Here is a 26,972-nt window from a genome sequence, read left to right as displayed (position 1 = left end):
CCATACCGCTAGTGACAACAAGAGGGAGCCAAAAAGTATAGTTCATAACAGTGGACATGCATATTCTAGAATACCCGATGCGTTAGAATCGGGCCACCATCTAGTAAGACATAATTTCAGTTGTTTCACACTTTTTTGTTAAGTATATAATTCCACATGTGTTAATTCATAGTTTTGATGCCTTCAGTGTGAATTTGTAATTTTCATAGTCATGAAAATACAGAAAAATCTTTAATTGAGAAGGTGTGTCCAAACTTTTGGTCTGTACTGTACATTTGTTTGGTTTTTGATTATTACGGCGTAACACTTATACGATATACGATATGGAGAATTTATTAAAAGACAAAACAGCAGAAAACTAGCGTGACAAGTAATAATTTATGGCACACGCCAATCCTGGTTCTATCTGTTGATGAAACTAAAAACTGCATACAGTTTAATTGTAAAGTTCAGGTTATAAAATGTACGCCGTCTGCTCCTAAGCGCCCTCTAGTGATGGTTTCATGTAGGAAGAAATTTATTGTTTAAAGGGCCAAACTTTCACTCCATTCTGATAGAGCATCTCGGAGCTGGGTTCTCGGTTTAGTTGGTCGGACCCCCCACCAATCAAAAACTATTCCCCTATCCTTATATTTCCAGAATGAATTAATATTTCGATAAATACTTTGTACACAGTGATCCACGTGTAACCGATGATCCACTATGCCATGGCCGGAGCACATTTCTTTGAGTATGGTCTTATCTGTGATGTGTTTTCTGCTTTTTCACTACACCGGTGAGTGACTAATATTATTGTGACGTTGTTGCGCACATTATTTATATTGTATGCGCTGTTCTATGAGTCTAAGATATGTTGTCTGAAAAACTCTCATGGATATGCGTTGTGTATAGGTGTATACTGTCTATAGGTGATAATTTGATTTCGCCCCTTTAAAGAGAGCCTGTCGCCAGGTGAAAAGTGACCGGTGTCTGCTCTTATTTTATTCCCGCTGCTCCCTTTGGTATCTGCCATAGGGTCCAGTCTTATGGGGCTTTTTTTTAAATTTCTCATCCTTATAGTCTTTACAATGGGGTATTTCTCACAGGATCCTCTGGGGTGTGTCTTTAGGCTGCTCTGCAGAGGATTCCTTTGAGCCATGCCACTTTGTACAGGCCATAAAAATGGCACCAAAAAAAAAGGCCGATATCTCGGGAACTTTACTGCGGATAAAAAGAAAACAGCTTACTGAGGGGAGCAGTGGGAATAAAGAGCCAAAACTGGCCAGTTTTAACATAGTAGCCTGTCCTCTTTAAAAGGGCAATGTGCATTCACAATAAGTGCGTTTCCAAATTTAGAGGTTCTTAGGGTCAATGGGTGGAGATCAGACAAAGACTTCATAAGATGGGAATACCCCTTTAATTTTATCTTTGTGATCATCATCTGCTCTGCTTGTTTTTGTAGTTCTTCAGTGGTGTCGTTTAGGTCTTTTTGAGCTTTTTCTATGATTTCTCTTACATAGGCCCAAGTGCAATGGAGGCCAAGCAGAGGGAGAAGCGATTAGCTGTCCTGGGCACAACAGGTGACATCTTTATCTTTATAATGTTTATTCCAGATGGTTAACTGTTTCTTGTTTCAAATAGTCCGTTACTTATATATTGCATCATTCTGTTTTTCAAAATGTTTTTATTATTTGTTCTGTGCTAAGGTTTTCCTGGTGGTAAGATGATCAAAGGGTGTCCTGCTGCTGGAACCCCTTACGGATCAGATGTACACTGTGTGGGAGGAAATGTTTACTCCCCCTGCAGTGCCTCCACAGGATAAATAAGGTATTACATGCCCATTGAAATCAGGACGGTAGTCGTAATGCACAGATGTGCCAAATCCAAGGAGTGAAAGACAAGCTTTTGTTACCCTTTCTGTGCCATGATTCATAGATCAGCGTCATGAATGGGAACCTTACCTTTATTCACTCAGCTTTTCTTGAAAAGGTGTTTACATCTATGTTCTCTAATCCAGGTGATCCCTTTTAGAAACATAACGACATATATTTAATGTTTATATACTGTAAGTTTTCCAGCACAGGAGACCCCTGGGGAAAAGCTGCTAATTGAGTACAACTAGAGGAGGGTTTCGCCATGAGGAGGTCATCTGGTTATTAGAGAACCACCCGACCACTTTCTCCATCACTGGGAGTGATTTGGGTTGCCTCAGTGCTAGAATACAAGATCACAAAATTAGACCCATCTAAGTGCATTGTGCGCATATATTACATTTCTTATAGGGCCGCCCCCAGTTCTTTCATGCTCTGACCCTCATACAATATGAAGGTTTATTGAAATATAATAAGCCAATAGGGGGATGCGTGTTAGGGACGTCATGAGCTCAAAGAATACACAGTATCTTCCTCCTATGAGCCCATCTCACAGTGTTTCTCTTGGTCTCCTCAGGCCAAAACTTAGAAGGGATACAGTGGGGGAAATAAGTATTTGATCCCTCGCTGATTTTGTACGTTTGCCCAATGACAAAGACATGAACAGTTTATAATTTTAAGGGGAGGTTAATTTTAACATTGAGAGACAGAATATCAAAAATAAAATCCAGAAAATCACATTGTATAACTTATATACATTTATTTGCATTTTGCAGTGAGAAATAAGTATTTGATCTCTCTGGCAAACAAGACTTAATACTTGGTTGTAAAACCCTTGTTGGCAACTGCAGCAGTCAGACTTTTTTGTAGTTGATGATGAGGTTTGCGCACAAGTCAGGAGGAATTTTGCTCCACTCCTCTTTGCAAATCATCTCTAAATCATTAAGATTTTGAGGCTGTCGCTTGGCAAATCGGAGCTTCAACTCCCTCCATAAGTTTTCTATGGGATTAAGGTCTGGACACTAGCCAGGCCACTCCATGACCTTAATGTGCTTCTTTTTAAGCAACTCCTTTGTTGCCTTGGCTGTATGTTTTGGGTAATTGTCTTGCTGGAAGACCCAGCCACCACTCATCTTTAATGTCCTGGTGGACGAAAGGAGGTTGTCACTCAGGATTTTACGGTACATGGCTCCATCCATTCTCCCATTGATGCAGTGAAGTAGTCCTGTGCCCTTAGCAGAGAAACACCCCCAAAACGTAATGTTTCTACCTCCATGCTTGACAGTAGGGATGGTGTTCTTTGGGTCATAGGCAACATTTCTCTTCCTCCAAACACGGTGAGTTGAGTTGATGCCAAAGAGCTCAATTTTTGCCTCATCCGACCACAGCACCTTCTCCCAATCACTCACAGAATCGTCCAGGTGTTCATTGGCAAACTTCAGATGGGCCTGCACATGTGCCTTCCTGAGCAGGGGGACCTTGTGGGCACTGCAGGATTTTAAACCTTTATGGCATAATGTGTTACCAATGGTTTTTTGATGACTGTGGTCCCAGCTGCCTTGAGATCATTAACAAGTTCCCCCCATGTAGTTTTAGGCTGATCTCTCACCTTCCTCATGATCAAGGATACCCTCGAGGTGAGATTTTGCATGGTGCCCCAGACTAACGTCGATTGACAGTCATTTTGTATTTCTTCCATTTTCTTACTATTGCACCAACAGTTGTCTCCTTCTCACCCACCGTCTTACTTATGGTTTTGGCCCATTCCAGCTTTGTCCAGGTCTATGATCTTGTCCCTATAAACATAAGGATGAATGACCTCGGGGAGATCGAAACATCAAACACCGCGGATACACCACCACGTATTTCTCAACGCAGTGATTCAGAACACTGCCCCCATTCTTAAAGGGAAACATGCAAATGCATGTGGAAAAGCCGCGGAGACACCATCACGCGCTTCTTGTCCCTGACATCCTTATAAAGCTCTTTGGTCTTGCCCATGTTGTAGAGGTTAGAGTCTGACTGATTAATTGAGTCTGTGGACAGGAGTCTTTTACAAAGGTGACTATGTAAGACAGCTGTCTCTAATGCAGGTAACGAGTTGATTAGGATCGTCTAACTGGTCTGTAGGAGCCAGAACTCTTAATGGTTCGTAGGGGATGAAATACTTATTTCTCGCTGCAAAATGCAAATACATTTATATAATATATATGACGCAATTTTCTGGATTTTTTTTTATTTTTCAAAGAAATTTTATTAACATTTTTCTATATAACAAACAGGGAATATAAGAAAGAATTGGATGGGACGAGTGTGACAAAAGGTGGGAGGAGAAGAAGGGGAAGAAAGAGAGGAAACTTTTAATACATTAAATCCAAAATATCAAAATTTCCAACCTTAACGTAAAATCTTAGAAAATTACAGAAACAATTAAGGAAACATTCCCAACCATCTATTCCATTTAAAAAATTTTTTATCTGGACAGGAATTGATCTGTGCTAATTTAAATTCGAAAGACTTGTGTAAATTCATTCTATCAATTACATCTTTCAAAGAAGGGATATCAGGGCCTTTCCATTTAAATGCAATAACATTTTTACTGACCAATAGTAAATGGATTATGATGGATTTTATTTTTGATATTCTATCTCTAAATGTTAGAATTAACCTTCCCTTAAAAATATAGACTATTCATGCCTTTGTCAGTGGGCAAACTTACAAAATCAGCAACGGATCAAATACTTATTTCCCCCACTGTAAGTAATGTATGTACACAGTTACTGCACCAGCAGAATAGTGAGTGCAGCTCTGGGGTATAATACAGGACAGGGCCGGTTTTAGGCAAAGTGGGGCCCTAGGCAAAGTTTAAAATGGGGCCCCAAATGCTAACATATTGCACATCATACAGAAGCATTTCTGCTGTATTTCCATGCGCTGATCTCAGGCCGCTAAACAAGTGTGATCGACAATACTGAAGTCGTTGGACGCTTGTTTCCCGACCTCTTTCCACCATCTGACAAAGAATGAAGGGGACAGAACGATCACTAATAGATCGCTAACAGATCACCATACAGTATCACGTTATCAACAGCACATATACAGTTTATACCGGCGATGTGCTGCTGAGAACAAGGATTTTTATTCCGGCATAAACAATCCAATCACCCAATGAATATGCAGCATTTTGCTTGTTTAGTATAATACACCCCATAGTCCTCCATATATTATAATGTGCCGCATAGTCCTCCATATAGTATAATACACTCCTCATAGTCCTCCATATATTAAAATATACTCCTCAGTCCTCCATATAGCATAATACACTCTCACAGTGCTCCATATAGTATAATGCACGCCATAGTCATCCATGTAGTACAATTCACTTCCCATAGTATAATGCACCCCATAGTTCTTCATATAGTATAATGTATTTCCCATAGTCCACGATACAGTATAATTCAGCCCACATATAGTATAATGCAGCCACCCCAGAGTATAATGCAGCCACCCCAGAGTATAATGCAGCCACCCCAGAGTATAATGTAACCCCCCACAGAGTATAATGTAGCCTCCCCATAGAATATAATGTAGCCCCCCCATATAGTATAATGTAGCCCCCTCATAGAGTATGATGCAATCACCCCTCATAGAATATAAATATAATACAGCCCCCCATAGAATATAATGTAGCCCCGAACAGGATATAATACAGCCCACCTCCCCATAGACTATAATGTAGCCCCATCAAAGGGTATGATGCAATCATCCCTCATAAAATCTAATAAAGCCCCCCACAGAATATAATGCAGCCCCCCATAGTATATAACACAGCCTCCTCCATAGAATATAATGTATAATGTACCCCCCAAATATATAACACAGCCACATAGTATACAATACAGCCTCCCCCATAGAATATAATATACCCCCATAGTATATAGCACAGCCCACATAGTAGTATATAGCACAGCCCACATAGTAGTATATAGCACAGCCACTTAGTATATAGCACAGCCCAGACAGTAGTATATAGCACAGCCCACACAGTAGTATATAGAACAGCCCACACAGTAGTATAAAGCACTGCCCACACAGTAGTATACAGCACAGCCCACACAGTAGTATACAGCACTGCCCACACAGTAGTATACAGCACTGCCCACAGAGTAGTATATAGCACTGCCCACACAGTAGTGTACAGCACTGCCCACACAGTAGTGTATAGCACAGCCCACACAGTAGTGTATAGCACAGCCCGCACAGTAGTGTACAGCACTGCCAACATAGTAGTGTGTAGCACAGCCCACACAGTAGTGTATAGCACAGCCCACAGAGTAGTATACAGCACTGCCCACAGTAGTATACAGCACTGCCCACAGTAGTATACAGCACTGCCCACAGTAGTATACAGCACAGCCCACAGTAGTATACAGCACAGCCCACAGTAGTATACAGCACTGCCCACAGTAGTATACAGCACTGTCCACAGTAGTATACAGCACAGCCCACAGTAGTATACAACACTGCCCACAGTAGTATACAACACTGCCCACAGTAGTATACAGCACTGCCCACAGTAGTATACAGCACTGCCCACAGTAGTATACAGCACAGCCCACAGTAGTATACAGCACAGCCCACACAGTAGTATACAGCACAGCCCACAGTAGTATAGAGCACTGTCCACAGTAGTATACAGAACAGCTCACATCCCCCCTTCCCTCCCCGCCTCTCTCCTCCCTAGAATGGCACAGTCCAGTAAAAAAAACAAAAAAAACACAAGCTCCTTACTTCTCCCCGAGCCCGCGCTGCTCCCTGCTCCTGTGTCGGCAGCTGCCGCCATGCTGCCTAGCACACAGTGAGTACGTGATGACGCGCACCCGCTGTGTCAGAGGCAGAGCGGGGAATGATGGGAGAGGGTGCGTCAGGTGACGCTCTCTCCTCCATCATTGCTTTGAACTGTACCGGCAGACGCCGGTATAGTTCATTGCGGCGGGCGAGTCAGCGCTGGTGGCAGGCGGGCCCCCCAGCCTCACAGGGGCCCCATAGCGGCTGCCTGACTTGCCGCTAGCTGGGGGCCCCTGGAGGAGCGGGGGCCACAGGCAGCTGCCTGGTCTGCCTGCCCCTAACGCCGCCCCTGATACAGGATGTAACTGTTATGACCCCAATGGCGAGGGTCTCAGAGGCACTAGTAAGTCTGCAAAATACAAAAATCCAGCTCATAGGGCAGTGGTAACTGGATTGACCATATATCTAATCCTAACGCCAACACTAGAAGTAGCCGGGGATCATGCATACGTTGATCGCTAGATGACTCGCGCCAGCCGGAGAATCTAACTACCCCTAGAAGAGGAAAACAAAGACCTCTCTTGCCTCCAGAGAAAGGGACCCCAAAGTTGGATACAAGCCCCCCACAAATAATAACGGTGAGGTAAGAGGAAATGACAAACACAGAAATGAACTAGGATTAGCAAAGAGAGGCCCGCTTCACTAATAGCAGAATATAGAAAGATAACTTATATGGTCAACAAAAACCCTAACAAAATCCACGCTGGAAATTCAAGAACCCTCGAACCGACTAACGGTCCGGGGGGAGAACGCCAGCCCCCTAGAGCTTCCAGCAAAGTCAGGAACAGTTTCGGACAAGCTGGACAAAAATGCAATCAAAACAAATAGCAAAAAAGCAAAGAAGCAGACTTAGCTTGATCTAGCAGGAACCAGGATCAGTAGACAAGAGCACAGCAGATTAGCTCTGATTACTACGTTGCCAGGCATTGAACTGAAGGTCCAGGGAGCTTATATAGCAACACCCCTGAACTAACGACCCAGGTGAGAATACAAGGGATGACAGAAAAACCCAGAGTCAAATAACTAGTAACCACTAGAGGGAGCCAAAAAGCAAATTCACAACAGTACCCCCCCCTTAGTGAGGGGTCACCGAACCCTCACCAAGACCACCAGGGCGATCAGGATGAGCGGCGTGAAAGGCACGAACCAAATCGGCCGCATGTACATCAGAGGCGACCACCCAGGAATTATCCTCCTGACCATATCCCTTCCACTTGACCAGGTACTGAAGCCTCCGCCTGGAGAGACGAGAATCCAAGATCTTTTCCACCACGTACTCCAACTCGCCCTCAACCAACACCGGAGCAGGAGGCTCAGCAGAAGGAACCACAGGCACAACGTACCGCCGCAACAAGGATCTATGAAACACGTTGTGAATGGCAAATGACACAGGAAGATCCAGGCGAAAGGACACAGGATTAAGGATTTCCAATATCTTGTAAGGACCAATGAAGCGAGGTTTAAATTTGGGAGAGGAGACCTTCAAAGGAACAAAGCGAGAAGAAACCCACACCAAATCCCCAACCCGAAGTCGGGGACCCACACCGCGGCGGCGGTTGGCAAAACGCTGAGCCTTCTCCTGTGACAACTTCAAGTTGTCCACCACATGATTCCAGATCCGCTGCAACCTATCCACCACAGAATCCACCCCAGGACAGTCGGAAGGCTCCACATGACCCGAGGAAAAACGAGGATGGAAACCAGAGTTGCAGAAAAATGGCGAAACCAAGGTAGCGGAACTAGCCCGATTATTAAGGGCAAACTCAGCCAACGGCAAGAAAGTCACCCAATCGTCCTGATCAGCAGAAACAAAACACCTCAAATAAGCCTCCAGAGTCTGATTAGTTCGCTCCGTCTGTCCATTAGTTTGTGGATGAAAAGCGGATGAAAATGACAAATCAATGCCCATCCTACCACAAAAGGATCGCCAGAATCTGGAGACGAACTGGGATCCTCTGTCTGACACAATATTCTCAGGGATGCCGTGTAAACGAACCACGTTCTGAAAAAACACAGGGACCAGATCGGAAGAAGAAGGCAGCTTAGGCAAAGGAACCAAATGGACCATCTTGGAGAAGCGATCACATATCACCCAGATAACAGACATGCCCTGAGACACCGGAAGATCAGAAATGAAATCCATGGAGATGTGTGTCCAAGGTCTCTTCGGGACAGGCAAAGGCAAGAGCAACCCGCTGGCACGAGAACAGCAAGGCTTAGCTCGAGCACAAGTCCCACAGGACTGCACAAATGACTGTACATCCCTTGACAAGGAAGGCCACCAAAAGGATCTGGCCACCAGATCTCTGGTGCCGAAAATTCCCGGGTGCCCTGCCAACACTGAGGAATGAATCTCGGAAATGACTCTGCTGGTCCACTTATCAGGCACAAACAATCTGTCAGGTGGACAAGAATCAGGCTTACCAGCCTGAAATCTCTGCAACACACGTCGCAGATCAGGAGAAATAGCAGACAAGATAACTCCCTCCTTAAGAATGCCAACAGGTTCAGCGACTCCAGGAGCATCAGGCACAAAGCTCCTAGAGAGAGCATCGGCCTTCACATTCTTAGAACCTGGTAAATACGAGACCACAAAGTCAAAACGGGAGAAAAACAATGACCAGCGGGCCTGTCTAGGATTCAGGCGTTTAGCAGACTCGAGATACATCAGATTTTTGTGATCAGTCAAGACCACCACACGATGCTTAGCACCCTCGAGCCAATGACGCCACTCTTCAAATGCCCATTTCATGGCCAACAACTCCCGATTGCCCACATCATTATTTCGCTTAGCAGGCGAAAACTTCCTAGAGAAAAAGGCACAAGGTCTCATAACAGAACAACCAGGGCCTCTCTGCGACAAAACGGCCCCTGCTCCAATCTCTGAAGCATCCACCTCAACCTGAAAGGGAAGTGAGACATCAGGCTGGCACAAAACAGGCGCCGAAGTAAACCGGCGTTTCAACTCCTGGAAAGCCTCCACGGCAGCAGGAGCCCAGTTAGCTACATCGGAGCCCTTCTTGGTCATATCCGTCAAAGGTTTCACAATGCTAGAAAAATTAGCGATAAAACGACGGTAGAAGTTAGCGAAACCCAAGAACTTCTGAAGACTCTTAACTGACGAGGGTTGAGTCCAATCAAGAATAGCTCGGACCTTGACTGGGTCCATCTCCACAGCAGAAGGGGAAAAAATGAACCCCAAAAAGGGAACCTTCTGTACACCAAAGAGACACTTTGAGCCCTTGACAAACAAAGAATTTTCACGCAAAATCTTAAAGACCATCCTGACCTGCTCCACATGCGAGTCCCAATTATCAGAAAAAAACAGAATATCATCCAGATAAACGATCAAAAATCTATCCAGATACTTCCGGAAAATGTCATGCATAAAGGACTGAAAAACTGAAGGCGCATTAGAGAGCCCAAAAGGCATCACCAAGTACTCAAAATGACCTTCGGGCGTATTGAATGCGGTTTTCCATTCATCTCCTTGCTTAATGCGCACAAGGTTATACGCACCACGAAGGTCTATCTTGGTGAACCACTTGGCACCTTTAATCCGGGCAAACAAATCTGACAACAGCGGCAAAGGATACTGAAATTTGACAGTGATCTTATTCAAAAGCCGATAGTCAATACAAGGCCTCAAAGATCCGTCCTTTTTTGCCACAAAAAAGAATCCCGCACCAAGAGGGGAAGAAGACGGACGGATATGTCCTTTCTCCAGAGACTCCTTGATATATGAACGCATAGCGGTATGTTCAGGTACCGACAGATTAAACAGTCTTCCCTTAGGAAACTTACTGCCTGGAATCAAATCTATTGCACAGTCACATTCCCTATGGGGAGGCAATGCACTGGACCTGGACTCGCTAAAGACATCCTGATAATCAGACAAATACTCCGGAACTTCCGAAGGCGTAGAAGAAGCAATAGACACGGGCAGGGAATCCCCATGAATACCACGACAGCCCCAACTTGACACAGACATAGCCTTCCAGTCCAAGACCGGATTATGGGTCTGCAACCATGGCAGACCCAAAACAACCAAATCATGCATTTTATGTAGAACAAGAAAACGTATCTCCTCGCGGTGTTCAGGAGTCATGCACATGGTAACCTGTGTCCAAAACTGTGGCTTATTTTCTGCCAATGGCGTAGCATCAATACCCCTAAGAGGGATAGGATTTTCCAATGGTTCAAGAATAAAACCACAGCGCTTAGCAAATGACAGATCCATAAGACTCAGGGCAGCACCTGAATCTACAAACGCCATAACAGGATAAGACGACAGTGAGCAAATCAAAGTTACAGACAGAATAAATTTAGGTTGCAAATTACCGACGGTGACAGGACTAACAACCTTAGTTATACGTTTAGAGCATGCTGAGATAACATGTGCAGAATCACCACAGTAATAGCATAAGCCATTCCGGCGTCTATGAATTTTCCGCTCATTTCTAGTCAGGATTCTATCACATTGCATTAAATCAGGTGTCTGTTCAGACAACAACATGAGGGAATTTGCGGTTTTGCGCTCCCGCAACCGCCGGTCAATTTGAATAGCCAGGGCCATGGTATCATTCAGACCTGTGGGAATGGGAAAACCCACCATCACATTCTTAGTGGCTTCAGAAAGGCCATTTCTAAAATTTGCGGCCAGTGCACACTCGTTCCAATGTGTCAGCACGGACCATTTCCGAAATTTTTGGCAATACACTTCAGCCTCGTCCTGGCCCTGAGACATAGCCAGCAAGGCTTTTTCTGCCTGAATCTCAAGATTGGGTTCCTCATAAAGTAAACCGAGCGCCAGAAAAAGCGCATCAATATCAGCCAATGCCGGATCTCCTGGCGCCAACGAAAAAGCCCAATCTTGAGGGTCACCCCGTAAGAACGAAATAACAATTTTACTATTATTCCTGAAATTCCTAAACTTAAATCGGTCTCCGGAAAACAGTTCAGGAATCGGTATCTTAGGTTCTGACCTAGGATTTCTGGTAACATAATCTTGTATGCCCTGCACACGAGCAGCAAGCTGGTCCACACTTGTAATCAGGGTCTGGACATTCATGTCTGCAGCAAGCTTAAGCCACTCAAAGGTAAAGGGGAAAAGAAAAAAAAAAATGAGAGAGGAAAAAAAAAAACTCAGAACTTTCTTTCTTATAATCCCACTTCTGCAATGCATTAAACATTTAATACTGGCCTGGCAAACTGTTATGACCCCAATGGCGAGGGTCTCAGAGGCACTAGTAAGTCTGCAAAATACAAAAATCCAGCTCATAGGGCAGTGGTAACTGGATTGACCATATATCTAATCCTAACGCCAACACTAGAAGTAGCCGGGGATCATGCCTACGTTGATCGCTAGATGACTCGCGCCAGCCGGAGAATCTAACTACCCCTAGAAGAGGAAAACAAAGACCTCTCTTGCCTCCAGAGAAAGGGACCCCAAAGTTGGATACAAGCCCCCCACAAATAATAACGGTGAGGTAAGAGGAAATGACAAACACAGAAATGAACTAGGATTAGCAAAGAGAGGCCCGCTTCACTAATAGCAGAATATAGAAAGATAACTTATATGGTCAACAAAAACCCTAACAAAATCCACGCTGGAAATTCAAGAACCCCCGAACCGACTAACGGTCCGGGGGGAGAACGCCAGCCCCCTAGAGCTTCCAGCAAAGTCAAGAACAGTTTCGGACAAGCTGGACAAAAATGCAATCAAAACAAATAGCAAAAAAGCAAAGAAGCAGACTTAGCTTGATCTAGCAGGAACCAGGATCAGTAGACAAGAGCACAGCAGATTAGCTCTGATTACTACGTTGCCAGGCATTGAACTGAAGGTCCAGGGAGCTTATATAGCAACACCCCTGAACTAACGACCCAGGTGAGAATACAAGGGATGACAGAAAAACCCAGAGTCAAATAACTAGTAACCACTAGAGGGAGCCAAAAAGCAAATTCACAACAGTAACTCAGGATCAGTTCACGATCAGTAATGTAATGTATGTACACAGTGACTGCCCCAGCAGAATAGTGAGTGCAGCTCTGGGGTATAATACAGGAGGTAACTCAGGATCAGTAATGTAATGTATGTACACAGTGACTTCACCAGCAGAATAGTGAGTGCAGCTCTGGGGTATAATACAGGATGTAACCTAGGATCAGTAATGTAATGTATGTACACAGTGACTGCACCAGCAGAATAGTGAGTGCAGCTTAGGGTATAATACAGGATGTAGCTCAGGATCAGTAATGTAATGTATGTACACAGTGACTCCACCAGCGGAATAGTGAGTGCAGCTCTGGAGTATAATACAGGATGTAACTCAGGATCAGTAGAGGATCAGTAATGTAATGCATGTACACAGTGACTACACCAGCAGAATAGTGAGTGCAGCTCTGGGGTATAATACAGGATGTAACTCAGGATCAGTAATGTAATGTATGTACACAGTGACTGCACCAGCAGAATAGTGAGTGCAGCTCTGGAGTATAATACAGGATGTAACTCAGGATCAGTAATGTAATGTATGTACACAGTGACTGCACCAGCAGAATAGTGAGTGCAGCTCTGGGGTATAATACAGGATGTAGCTCAGGATCAGTAATGTAATGTATGTACACGGTGACTGCACCAGCAGAATAGTGAGTGCAGCTCTGGGGTATAATACAGGATGTAACCTAGGATCAGTAATGTAATGTATGTACACGGTGACTGCACCAGCAGAATAGTGAGTGCAGCTCTGGGGTATAATACAGGATGTAACCTAGGATCAGTAATGTAATGTATGTACACAGTGACTGCACCAGCAGGATAGTGAATGCAGCTCTGGAGTATAATACAGGATGTAACTCAGGATCAGTAATGTAATGTATGTACACAGTGACTGCACCAGCAGACTAGTGAGTGCAGCTCTGGAGTATAATACAGGACGTAACTCAGGATCAGTAATGTAATGTATGTACACAGTGACTGCACCAGCAGACTAGTGAGTGCAGCTCTGGAGTATAATACAGGACGTAACTCAGGATCAGTAATGTAATGTATGTACACAGTGACTGCACCAGCAGAATAGTGAGTGCAGCTCCGGAGTATAATACAGGATGTAACTCAGGATCAGTAATGTAATGTTTGTACACAGTGACTGCACCAGCAGACTAGTGAGTGCAGCTCTGGAGTATAATACAGGACGTAACTCACGATCAGTAATGTAATGTATGTACACAGTGACTGCACCAGCAGAATAGTGAGCACAGCTCTGGAGTATAATACAGGATGTAACTCAGGATTAGCACAGGATCAGTAATGTAATGCATGTACACAGTGACTGCACCAGCAGAATAGTGAGCGCAGCTCTGGAGTATAATACAGGATGTAACTTAGGATCAGTACAGGATCAGTAATGTAATGTATGTACACAGTGACTGCACCAGCAGAATAGTGAGTGCAGCTCTGGAGTATAATACAGGAAGTTACTCAGGATCAGTAATGTAATGTATGTACACAGTGACTGCACCAGCAGAATAGTGAACGCAGCTCTGGAGTATAATACAGGATGTAACTCAGGATCAGTAATGTAATGTTTGTACACAGTGACTGCACCAGCAGACTAGTGAGTGCAGCTCTGGAGTATAATACAGGACGTAACTCACGATCAGTAATGTAATGTATGTACACAGTGACTGCACCAGCAGAATAGTGAGCACAGCTCTGGAGTATAATACAGGATGTAACTCAGGATTAGCACAGGATCAGTAATGTAATGCATGTACACAGTGACTGCACCAGCAGAATAGTGAGCGCAGCTCTGGAGTATAATACAGGATGTAACTTAGGATCAGTACAGGATCAGTAATGTAATGTATGTACACAGTGACTGCACCAGCAGAATAGTGAGTGCAGCTCTGGAGTATAATACAGGAAGTTACTCAGGATCAGTAATGTAATGTATGTACACAGTGACTGCACCAGCAGAATAGTGAACGCAGCTCTGGAGTATAATACAGGATGTAACTTAGGATCAGTACAGGATCAGTAATGTAATGCATGTACACAGTGACTGCACCAGCAGAATAGTGAGTGCAGCTCTGGGGTATAATACAGGATGTAACTCAGGATCAGTAATGTAATGTATGTACACAGTGACTGCACCAGCAGAATAGTGAGTGCAGCTCTGGGGTATAATGTAGGATGTAACTCAGCATCAGTAATGTAATGTATGTACACAGTGACTGCACCAGCAGAATAGTGAGTGCAGCTCTGGAGTATAATACAGGATGTAACTCAGGATCAGTAATGTAATGTATGTACACAGTGACTGCACCAGCAGAATAGGGAGTGCAGCTCTTAAAATAAATCAGGATCAGTTAAAGGTAATGTATCTAATATAATTTGTACATATAACGTCTTCATAGGTAAACTATAGAATAGTGTTTAAAGCTGGACAGTTACTTTACATTATTCATTATTTTATTTTCCCCAGAAATCCCTGCTGCCTCTGTTGATCTTTCACAGTTTAATTTTACTGATTTAGTGAATGGAATGCTCAGCATGGCCCTTAAAGGTAAGCGGTGAAATGATTTTCATTGCTCAGACATAGGTGTGTACGGTAATTTTCCCTTGCTTCCATATTGATACATACAGTACAGGATCCCGTTCAGTGAGTTATTGGCTAAGATATTAAACAAACACTTTTAACACCAGTTTCTTAGATCAGATTGAACTTACGCATTGTGCTGGCTGTAGTCATACAGACTTCTTACCAGAAGTATAATAAAAAATAAAATGAAATGCTTTTTCAGTTAGATTTTCAGTTTTAATGAGACTTAAAAATCAAACTGTACATAGCAACATACAAATGACTAAAATGTGCTTCTAGAAAAAAAATCTAAATGTAAAATACACAATCCTGAGTAATATATTTCTTCCATGATTTTATGAGTGTATGTAAGGGTTCCCATGGACTGTGTGTGGAAGCTCATTTAAATAGTGTGAATTCACTGACCCCCAGTGAACTAAGTAGTTTCCCCAGTCAGAAATAGTGAAAAACACTTCAAGTGAATTTTACTCACTAGAACACACACATTTGAAGAGCGGTAGAAAGTTGGCTTATAGTAACAGGCTAGCACTGTCAACACTTTGCTCGTTACTTGCATCAATTTGCTAGCAAACACTTCAGCAGCACTTCCTTCATACTAACAAAATCTCATTGCCTCCTTTACTATGCAGAGTAGCATACAATTATGTTGCTGGTCATGGCTTTTTTACGATTTTCACTCTTGCCAATGGTAACCTGCAGTAGCTCTTGTCTTACAATATGTACATAACTTGTTATATGCAATATAAAATTTTATGGCGACTACCCACTAATTTTGATTGTCGGCGCATACACTTTTTACTCAGTGGAATAAGCTTCTTTGCTCTTATTTGTGGCGGAAATACTTGCCTTAACTCTGTAATGGTGGCTCTCTCAATCAGAAAGACTAATATCATCCTCCTGGGCCAATCTACAACCACTGCAGTGTCGGATAGAGCTCCCTAGACTGACACAACAAGTGTTAATCATCCCTTTACTTGCTAGCTTACTATCTGACTTCTTATTTCTGTCTGATTTTTCTTCTGAGCTCACAGAACAAACTGTTAAAAAATGGCACTTGGGCATGCTGATGCTAAGTCACTCCCAGTCGTCACTCAGCATCTCACACAGCAGCTCAGTGTATTAACTCTTTATGTTCTGCATTCATCACTTCAGATATCACCCCTGTTACTTAGTGGCATGCCTTCTTGCCACATACCCTGGCTCTGGAAGCTGGTTATCTTCAATCTTGGCACTGTATGTGCACAGCTTTCTTAGTTGGCCCTTCTTAGGCCTGACCTTCAGTGGCCAAATGTATTCATAAGGCATTTCCACCTCCCCATCTTCATGGGATACTTTCTAGCTGGGTGATCAGACTCAGGTCAGTTCCAATAATGTCCATCTAATAATTATGGCTGCCGGATTTTCAGGTTTTTGTAACTCCTCCTGAATTCTCTTTAGGGTTTCCTACATACATTGCATTGCTCTAAGTAGATTGCATAGTCATTCCAGATTGGGTCTACAAAGTTAGCAGCCTCCTTGAGGACCTCCTTCAAACTTTCATCAATGCTTGACCCCACATAGTGCTTCTCTCTGCAGTCCAGCAACAAACTGGTCCTGCAACATTTTCTTGGGCTAGGAGTCTTTCTTAACTTTATCAATGTCGTTTATTTATCTTCTGGATCATTTCCTCCACTTGGTATAAAACTTCTTCATCTCAGAAAATGTGACCATGTCACCAAACAGTCCAGCCAGCCACCATTGTGCAAAATTGTAGAGAGCCAAAAAATCGTCAGTGCTACCTATAATATTCCTATTTGGATAGGTGACATGTCATGCCTATCTTTGGTACTTGTAGTTTGCCCATGAATCGTAACCTATGGGTTACTTTGACATAACTTATTGGAGTATTCGGAATTTGGCTTATTAAAATTGAGAAACACTGGTTTAGGGCAATGGAACAGTTCTGGTGGTCTAGGGTAGGGCTATTTTCTTCACACCTCCTTTCTAGTGGACTCAGATCTACGTTGTTGGTATCTCTTAAGCACCCGCAGACCTTTTTTTGGCAAGATCTCTTTAAACCTCAGTTTAAACTCATGACGAAGACCCATTTCTAAGACAACATTGGAGGTCCATCCTTCAATGGTCCATAGAAATGGAGTTGGAGGAAATTTTTGAGGAACTTAATGGAGTTTTGGTCCTTAAAGCTTTGGAAGTCAATGCAGGTCCAAGCTAATGGGCTCTACTGGTGGGATCTTCAGGTGATAGTATTAGAGCTGTAAGATTGATCTGTCAGTGGGCAATCTTCCCTGAGAATAAAATCATCAAGCATGTTGAAAATCAACCTGCCCCATCCTCTTTTTCTCAAAATTTGCTGAATGAATGTGTTGACCAAACACGTAATACACATTAATCAGTCAGTTCCCCAGGTCTACCTAGTTTCATTCTAGGTTTTCCAAAATTACCCTTCTCACCAATATTTCTTTTGCAGGCACCCAAAAGTTCTTCTCCTTCCTGAGTGTGACCTCTCACAGCTCGTTTGCCTTCCATAAGGTTTCAATCCTTATTTACAATAGTATGTTTCACCGAATCGTTCGATTCAAAATCAAAATCCTACCTAGATGTTAATCAGCATATAATAAATCTAAATTTTTCATTTCTTTTCAGTTTCCAATTTGAAATATCTGGACTATCACAAATTTCCCATGAGATATTGTTACTGTCTGAACAATAGGACGAACGACTTGGCGGGTGAGCTTCTAATTACGTCTTAAAGCTGTTTTTGTAAGTTTTTTGGGACAGTTTGCATTGGAAAATTTGCACGTTAAAGGCCCAATTCATCAAACCAGAATTCTGTCGTTAAAGGTGTGTAAAGTCTTAAACTCAAGTCAAAGTTACATGAAAAGATTATGACTTTTGGCGTTGCCACACCACCAGTATTTCCCAGCTCCATTGGAATGGGCGGTGCTGGGCCAGGAGGTCATAGCTCGTCTTCAATCAAACACACACTGGAGTAAGATTTCTGGAGTAGCGCGCGCCACTCATCAGACGCTCTTGATTCATGTAGAGGTGTTTACGTCTTTATGAATAAGGAGTATATGGCTCCACCATGCCCCCTCATCCAGGTGGGCAGGCAAGCAACTGGCTGGTCTTGATGATTCATGGCCATGGCGTTCAACCGTTCTTAAAGAGGACCTGTCATTTGCCATAAATATGTGAATTTTGTTTGTTACCTGGTGTGAATGCCGCTGTTCTCCTGAAACCGGCAATGTTTTTCTTTTGTTCCTTCTCCTCTTCGTTCCTGAAATATGGCCTCCTTTTTCCTATGTATAAATCTAGTCTTTTTAACGAAGTGGGCATGTTCATCAACTCTTTTCCATGGGTGTCTTCTTAAGACACCACTTGGCTAAAAATACCATATTTGTATACCGGAAAGAGGAGGCCATATCTCAGGAATGGAGAGGAGCAGGAGCAAAAGGAAAACATTGCTGGATTCAGGAGAACAGCAACAATTAACCTATATTCGTCCTTGACTTCCATGCTAAAGTCGTGTCAGACTGCAGAAAATTTTTAGGACTTTGAATAAACTTAATAGGTTGAACTTAGAGACTCTTTTGGTAAAAGACCAAACCTAAGATAAAAACAAATGAGCAAATACCCTGATGTGAGTAAATAGTAATAGTACATGTACATAACATAGGGGACTTAGTTAATACTATTTTGATTAAACAAGCGTAAAAGCCATCTCATCGCGACAAGGTGTGCCCAATCGGGATGGACACTGACTCTTGCAGTTCACCTCACTATGTGTCCGCAGACCTCAAAATAGATAGGACAGAGCAAGACCCAGATCTGACTGATCAGAAACCTGCCCGTGGAAAGCTATATACACAACATACACAATATATCCCTGTATGTTCAAAGTGCAAGAAACTAAAGCAAAACCAAAAAAATGAGCCGGAACACATACTGGTATAAGTGCAATGTGTAGGTGCACATTAACACTGTGGTTATTAACAGGCAAAACCTGGGATAAAAAAGAACAAATCAGCAAATACCCTGTAGTATGTAAATCAATAGTAATAGTAACATTAGTTACTAAGAGTTTTGGTAATCACTTAGAAAGTCTTTATTCTGGTCAGGAATATGTAAACTGAGAATATACACCATTTTATATTATGATAGATTATTATATTACATCATTTCGTATTTGACTTTTTTATATTTAAATACATTCAAAATCGCAATAAGGATGAAAACTGTTCTTTATCGTTTCTGCTTTTCTTAATCCAACTACCGACGGTTTTGTTTGCCTTCATTTCCAGATTACACTCTACTGCTATTAGATATCATTGGAAATTCCACCAGTTCTCTTAAGGAACTCTTCAAATCCACGTCCATTGTATCAGGTGCGTTTTGTCCTTATAGAATGCCACAATATAAAATCTCTGGGGACTCATCGTAAGGTGACGGAATTCGGAACACGGCGTTTACGAAATTATTAAAAACGTCGCCACTGTTACAAAATTGCATCTCTCTTCTTCCTTAGGTATCTGTCGATGTGAATTCAATCTAGTTTCTAAATTGCACATTTTGAGCCATTTTACATCCGGGTTCCGTCAGATATTCAGCAATTATTTTTTTACACATCATTGTCCATTCCTTGCTGGCACAAAAAATTGATCTTTGTAAGCAAATGATTTTCATTGCCCCAAAGAAATAACTTAAAGGGGTTTGGTGACTTTTTTTAATCTCTTCATAGCATGTATTTGGTGGTAAAATTAATTTTTGCAATTGGGTTTCCTTAAAAATTTGTCTTTTACAGACGCTTTGTTTTTCTACACATTCAACTTTTTTGAATGAGAGGAGGTCAGAAAAAAAAGACAGATTTTGCTGACTATAGCTGCTGGGTTGCATAGCCTAATTGTCATGATCCAGGCCGGGGTTTGTTTCTTGCTGTTCTCTCCCTAGTCTGGTCATGCGGGGTGTTAACCTTCTTTGCCTCATTTTGGGATCTGTTTTGCTGTTTTAGTCCACAGCTGCCTGCAGGCAGCATCAGCTATAGTTCTTGTCCCGGCTCGAGCGTCTGACCCCGTTACACCCTTGTCCTCTGCCCGTTTACCCAGTACCCCTGCTTTCCCATTCCTGCTTCCCTGCTCGTCTTACTGTGTGCTTCCCATGTTTTGACCTTGGTTTCTGACCCGGCTTGTCCTCTGACCTGTTTCTCTGTCTTATGTCTCTGGCATCTCCGCTCCTGTCTGGCTCTGACTTCTATGGCTTGTATCTGACCACATATACTGCTGTCTCCCCTGGTACTGTGTTTCCTGTCTATTCCTGACCCGGCTTGTCTGACCTCTCTCACCACCTGATGGAGCCTGCACTGCCGCACTTTAGCGTTTCACCGTCAGTGCTACCTATCTCCCCTCCCCAGCATCCCCTGGGATAGGACGCACAATACTGCGCTGCAGCAGCATTACCTTAATGCTGGCTGCAGAATGAGTTAACTGAGAATCTGTCTAGTGAGCTGATTATGACAGTCTGAGGGGAGAGTTTGTCGCTCTTTTATATCTTGTTCTGAGCTCTTATCAGATGATTTATGATGAATATCAATCTACTTTATAACACGCTGCACGTAGCCCTTTAAATTAGCTTGATCGTAGTTATATATTTTGCGGTAAAACTTTTCCCTCCGTGCAACTTATTTCACATTTTTTAAGGAAATGCGATTGAATCTGGAAATATGACCTCCGCGAAAGTAGCAACAAGGTCGTTTCTCCTGATTACTAAGGAATGTCTTTTTCTTTCAGTAAGCCAGAGCAATGAATCAGACTGCATATATTTCTGTGTGATGACAGGCAGAACAGGTAAATGAAATGTCATTAGAGAAACAAGAAATGAGAACCAGGATTTTTTTTTATTTATTTATTTTTTTTTAGATTATTTATCACATTTATTTATTTATTTTTATTAGGAAGAAATTTATCTGACTTGTGGGATTTGACACAGAAGCCTCCGGTCGTAAATCTTACATTCCCCCAGAATAATTCCTCCACGCTGGGTAAGTAATATGTATTATGCATAAATAATGAAAATGATTATATCCAGGAGGGCGAAGGAAAATAAACATGAAACGTTTCAATCTCATAAATCCTTATAATTAAATTTTGCTCTGATAAATACAGCCGACCTCGCCTATTCCCTGCCTCTAATTGCTCATGCATCTCAATAAGTTTTGTCTTCTTTGTATCCTCGAATCGACTTCTATTTGTCAATCATTTAATTGCATCAACGCAGCGAAAAACAGCGAGTGAAGTCCTTGATAAATTTGGATTTCTTTTTAACTCTTTACTAGTGATGAGCGAACGTGCTAGGATAAGGTGTTATCTGAGCATGCTCGGATGCTATCCTAGTGTCTTTGGCGTGCTCAAAAAATAGGTTCGAGTCCACTCCGCTGCATGTCTCGTGGCTGTTCGAGAGGCGCAACACATGCAGGGATTCCCTGTTTGTTAACCAATCCTTGCATGTGTCATGCTGTCAAACAGCCGCGAAGACTCAAACATATTTTTTGAGCACGCCGAAGATCCTCGGTTAACATCCGAGCATGTCCAGATAACACCTTACCCCACCACGTTCGCTCATCACTACTCTACCTTTAGCTATGCATTAATATTTGCACCAAACCTGTTGCTTATATCTTCCATTGATTCCTATTATAGAAAAACGAGGTATGGAATACAGTGAGTATGGAAAGTATTCAGACCCCTTTAAATTTTTCACTTTTTGTTTCATTGCAGCCATTTGGTAAATTCAAAAAAGTTCTTTTTTTCTCATTAATGTACACTCTGCACCCCATCTTGACTGAAAAAAAACAGAAATGTAGAAATTTTTGCAAATTTAATAAAAAAGAAAAACTGAAATCTCCCATGGTCATATGTATTCTGACCCTTTGCTCAGACACTCATATTTAAGTCCCATCCTGTCCATTTCTTTGTGATCCTCCTTGAGATGGTTCTACTCCTTCATTGGAGTCCAGCTGTGTTTAATTAAACTGATTTGGAAAGGCGCACACCTGTCTATATAAGACCTCACGGCTCACAGTGCATGTCAGACCAAATGAGAATCATGAGGCCAAAGGAACTGGCCAAGGAGCTCAGAGACAGGATTGTGGCAAGGATCAGATCTTGCCGAGGTTACAACAGAATTTCTGCAGTACTCAAGGTTCCGAGGAGCACAGTGGCCTCCATAATCCTTAAACGGAAGAAGTTTTTTGACTATCAGAAGTCTTCCTAGACCTGGCCATCTAGCCAAACTGAGCAATCATGCAAGAAGAGCCTTGGTGAGAGTGGTAAAGAAGAACCCCAAGATCACGGAGGCTGAGCTCCAGAGATGCAGTAGGGAGATGGGAGAAAGTTCCACAAAGTCAACTATTACTGCAGCCCTCCACTAGTCAGGCCTTTATGGCAGAGTTGCCCACGGAAGCCTCTCCTCAGTACAAGACAAATGAAAGCCGCATAGAGTTTGCGAAAAAACACATGAAGGACTCCCAGACTATGAGAAATAAGATTCTCTGGTCTCATGAGCTGAAGATAGACCTTTTTGGTGATAATTCTAAGCGGTATGTGTGCAGAAAACCAGACACTGCTCATCACCTGCCCAATACAATCCCAACAGTGAAACATGGTGGTGGTAGCATCATGCTATGGGGGTGTTTTTCAGCTGCATGGACAGGATGACTGGTTGTCATTGAAGGAAACATGAATGTGGCCAAGTACAGAGATATCCTGGATGAAAACATCTTCCAGAGTGCTCTGGACCTCAGACTTGGCCGAAGGTTCACCTTCCAACAAGACAATGACCCTAAGCATACAGCTAAGATAACAAAGGAGTGGCTTCAGAACAACTCTGTGACCATTCCTGACTGACCCAGCCAGAGCCCTGTCCTAAATCCAATTGAGCATCTCTGGTGAGACCTGAAAATGACCGTTCACAAACGTTCACCATCCAACCTGACGGAACAGGAGAGGATCTACAAGGAAGAATGGCAGAGGATCCCCAAATCCAGGTGTGAAAGCGTGTTGCATCCATCCCAAGAAGACTCATGGCTGTACTAGCTCAAAAGGGGCTTCTACTCAAGACTGAGCAAAGGGGCTGAATACTTATGACCATGTGATATTTCAGTTTTTCTTTTTTAATAAATTTGCAAAAATTACTACATTTCTGTTTGTTCCGTCAAGATGGGGTGCAGAGTGTACATTAATGAGAAAAAAATGAACTTTTTAGAATTTACCAAATGGCTGCAATGAAACAAAGAGCGAAAAATGTAAAGGGGTCTGAATACTTACTGTACCCACTGTACATTGTTTGGCCAAGTATATGGACATGGCGGCTAGTAATTACATTCTCAAGGGTTTCTATCACACCCTTGTCCACAGGCATGTCTTATTCATAAGCACTGATGGCCATATGTCTCGTTCTGAAGAGCTAATTAAACATTGCACCCGTCTTAGAATGCAATATGGTTTAGGTGAAAAGGTGAAAAAACTTTTTTTAGCCATCATCACACCCCCTACAAGATCCGTTGTCATTCCCTTTAAAGATGGAGCACCCTAGCATCGTGCACAAAAAAAGCTTTAATCTGCATCAGGATGATTTGACATTTCTTTCAGGAGGTCTTGGAGGTCTCTCTATTTTTCTTGAAGGCTCTTGGACCTTTTAGGAGATGTACCTATAGCTGCACACCATCGGGGATGCCAAGAACTAAGATATTGTTGGCCAACCCTTAGAATTATTTTTATGCTTTGCTTTTGTATCGCTATCACATTCCGCAGCACCTTAAAGACATTATAATCTGTCCTCATTGGGGCTCACAATCTAGATTAACTATTTGTATGTCTTTGGAGCGTGGAGGGAAACCGGAGAACCTGGAGGGAACTCACATAAACTAGGAAAGAACGTGCAAACTCATTGCAGATCTTTTCCTTGGTGGGATTTTAACCGAGGACCCCAGCGCTGCAAAGTGACAGCACTAACCAATAAACTACCGTGCTGCCCCAAAATCACATATGTGGGGGTCCGACACCTTGCAATCCCACTTATTAGGTGTTTTCAGGTCTGTTGGCCATCGGAAGTACTTTGAACAGAGCTGGAGCACAACAGCCCTGTGCACTCTATAGGGACCGTTCTCGGATACTGCATCTAAGCTCCCTTTGAAGTGTATATCATGTTCCTTTAAAGGAACAGACAATCCTGCTCCTGAGATATTCGCTTTTGGTTATCATCTACCATTAGGTACTTTTTTCCTATCCAGGCATATACTGGTGGCACACCCATGACCAGTGTTACCAACCATCCAGAAATTCCTGGACAGTCCGTAAAAATAGGGCACATTTTTGTACTGTCTGTAAAAAAAATTAGATGCATCCATAATTTTTTTTTATCAGGATAAACTTATAAAGATTCTTTTGACTGTAATTATCAACATTTTACAGTTGACAATGGATGCAACTGATTTTTCATCTCAGAATTACGGGCTATAGACATGGATCTGCTAAAATTTTCAAATGTGTCCATAAAAAATATTGACTGTCCGTGGTTTTTGGTTACTTTGACCAGGACAAATAAAAAAACAAGTTGTCAACCCTGCCCAGGAAAGTGAAGTCTATACCAGTCTCATTTGACTAATTACGAGCATGGAGTTTGGGCAGTAGGGTAGACACGTGGTGGATACTAGTCGCTTAATATTCTGCTTTTTTTTTATTTATATTTGTAGATTTAGAATCCATTCTGCCAAACTTAATATCGTCTGCTGAAAATACAGAATTTATTAAGAACGTCCCATCAGAGCTATGGACACGGAGAAGTAAGTGCTCTTCTGATGTCTGTTTCCAGTCAATGCCTGATTTTCGAAGTCTACGCTGAACTTTTGCTTGATCCTATGAGTTTGCTATCATGAACAGGAAAATTTTCTTGTAGGGTCTTTTCAGAATAATGCAGTTAAGTCTGAACCAATGATTTGCTCAAGAGAAAGTTGTGATGCACAAGTAAGAAGATGGGGACATCTGCTTAGAGGCCCAGAAGAGAGATCAGTAGAGTATTGCCATGATGTAAGAGGCAGAACGTACCTATAATGGAGCCTACGGATTAAGACTGTAGGTGATGGAATTTTTTCTATATGGGACTTTTCTGTCTTCTGCCCAAAGTAGTTAAGCAAAGTGTCAGCACTGGGAAAGTGAATGTAGTGGTAGCGTGTGTGGCATGCAGGCAGTGTCGGACTGGGAGGCCAAGGGCCCACCAGTAACATCAACTCCAGGGCCTCACTCTTCAGCTACATGCAAATATGACTTCATCTTCTTTAACTAAATTCTACAGCAATAAATTGGGTTGATTGTTAAATTGATAAGATGCAGCCTTTGTCTGTACACAGTGAATCAGGTGTATTATGCCAGGTTCCAGGTACTATATGTGGGTGGTGCCCACTCCTACACAGGGGCCCACTGAAGGATTCTCCTGTCCTTCTGTTGGCCAGTCCAAGCCCTTATGTAGTGTGTGTGAGCAGAACGTGAGTCCAACTGAGAGTTCTTCAAGGGTAAAGAGTCGAAGGGTAAAGGTTCTGTTCTCTCAAATACACGGACAAGCTTGAATCAGACCAAGAGCATGCCAGAAGGATTCAGGCAGTGCTGAAAGCCAAAGGTAGATGTAAAAATAACTAAGAAAATAATAAAAATAAAAATGTAGATTTTTAGGAGCAAAACATTAGAAATGCAGTGACATGGCAAGAATCTGCAGTACTAATATTATATATACTATATCATGTATAAGTATAAGCCGACCCGAGTATAAGCTGAGGCACTTAATTTTACTACAAAAAAGTAGGAAAACTTATTAACTTGAGTATAAGCCTGGTATGCGTTGTCCCTTCATCCCCATCCTGATATGCTTGGCTCCTCATCCCCATCCTAGTATGCTTGGCTCCTCATCCCCATCCTGGTATGCTTGGCTCCTCATCCCCATCCTGATATGCTTGGCTCCTCATCCCCATCCTGGTATGCTTGGCTCCTCATCCCCATCCTGGTATGCTTGGCTCCTCATCCCCATCCTGGTATGCTTGGCTCCTCATCCCCATCCTGATATGCTTGGCTCCTCATCCCCATCCTGGTATGCTTGGCTCCTCATCCCCATCCTGGTATGCATGGCTCCTCATCCCTATCCTGGTATACATGGCCTCCTCATCCCTATCCTGGTATACATGGCCTCCTGATCCCTATCCTGGTATACATGGCTCCTCATCCCTATCCTGGTATGCATGGCCTCCTCAACCCTATCCTGGTATGCATGGTCTCCTCATCCTCATCCTAGTCTGCATGGCCCCCTCATCCCTATCCTGGTATGCATTGCCCCCTCATCCCTATCCTGGTATGCATGGCCCCCTCATCCCTATCCTGGTATGCATTGTCCCCTCATCCCTATCCTTGTCTGCATGGCCCCATCCCTATCCTTGTATGCATGGCTCCATCCCTATCCTTGTATGCATGGCTCCATCCCTTCCCTTGAATGCATAGCTCCATCTCTATCCTTGAATGTGGAGCGCCCCCACACCGCCGCAGGGCTGAGGGGTACCCGGAGCCGGGCCTCTAGTTCTCAGTCTCGGGGTTGTCACGGTGGCTAGACCCGGTCCGTGGCCCTGTCCGTCAGTGGG

At 43.0% G+C, this 26,972-nt stretch overlaps 1 protein-coding gene across 1 annotated transcript; it reads left to right on the top strand.

The window, feature by feature from the left end:
• Nucleotides 1–640: 640 nt before the first annotated feature.
• On the top strand, nucleotides 641–25,241 carry HHLA1 (HHLA1 neighbor of OC90). The gene is made up of 9 exons (XM_077271729.1): nucleotides 641–775; nucleotides 1,500–1,559; nucleotides 15,185–15,265; nucleotides 17,769–17,852; nucleotides 17,945–18,028; nucleotides 19,603–19,686; nucleotides 21,085–21,141; nucleotides 21,249–21,335; nucleotides 25,047–25,241. The coding sequence occupies exons 1-9, from the start codon at nucleotides 703–705 to the stop codon at nucleotides 25,193–25,195; spliced, it is 759 nt and encodes a 252-aa protein (XP_077127844.1). The 5' UTR covers nucleotides 641–702; the 3' UTR covers nucleotides 25,196–25,241.
• Nucleotides 25,242–26,972: the final 1,731 nt, after the last annotated feature.

The sequence above is a fragment of the Ranitomeya variabilis genome, chromosome 6 (genome assembly GCF_051348905.1).
Source record: "Ranitomeya variabilis isolate aRanVar5 chromosome 6, aRanVar5.hap1, whole genome shotgun sequence".
Taxonomy (NCBI): Eukaryota; Metazoa; Chordata; class Amphibia; order Anura; family Dendrobatidae; genus Ranitomeya; species Ranitomeya variabilis.
This window is presented reverse-complemented; position numbering and strand designations above follow the sequence as displayed.

Excerpts from the sequence above, each read along its gene's own strand:
- HHLA1 (XM_077271729.1), top strand. The coding sequence starts at position 703 with ATGCCATGGCCGGAGCACATTTCTTTGAGTATGGTCTTATCTGTGATG. Across the intron at positions 15,266-17,768 it reads GCTCAGCATGGCCCTTAAAG|GCACCCAAAAGTTCTTCTCC; the intron begins GTAAGCGGTGAA and ends TTTCTTTTGCAG. Across the intron at positions 18,029-19,602 it reads TAGGACGAACGACTTGGCGG|ATTACACTCTACTGCTATTA; the intron begins GTGAGCTTCTAA and ends CTTCATTTCCAG.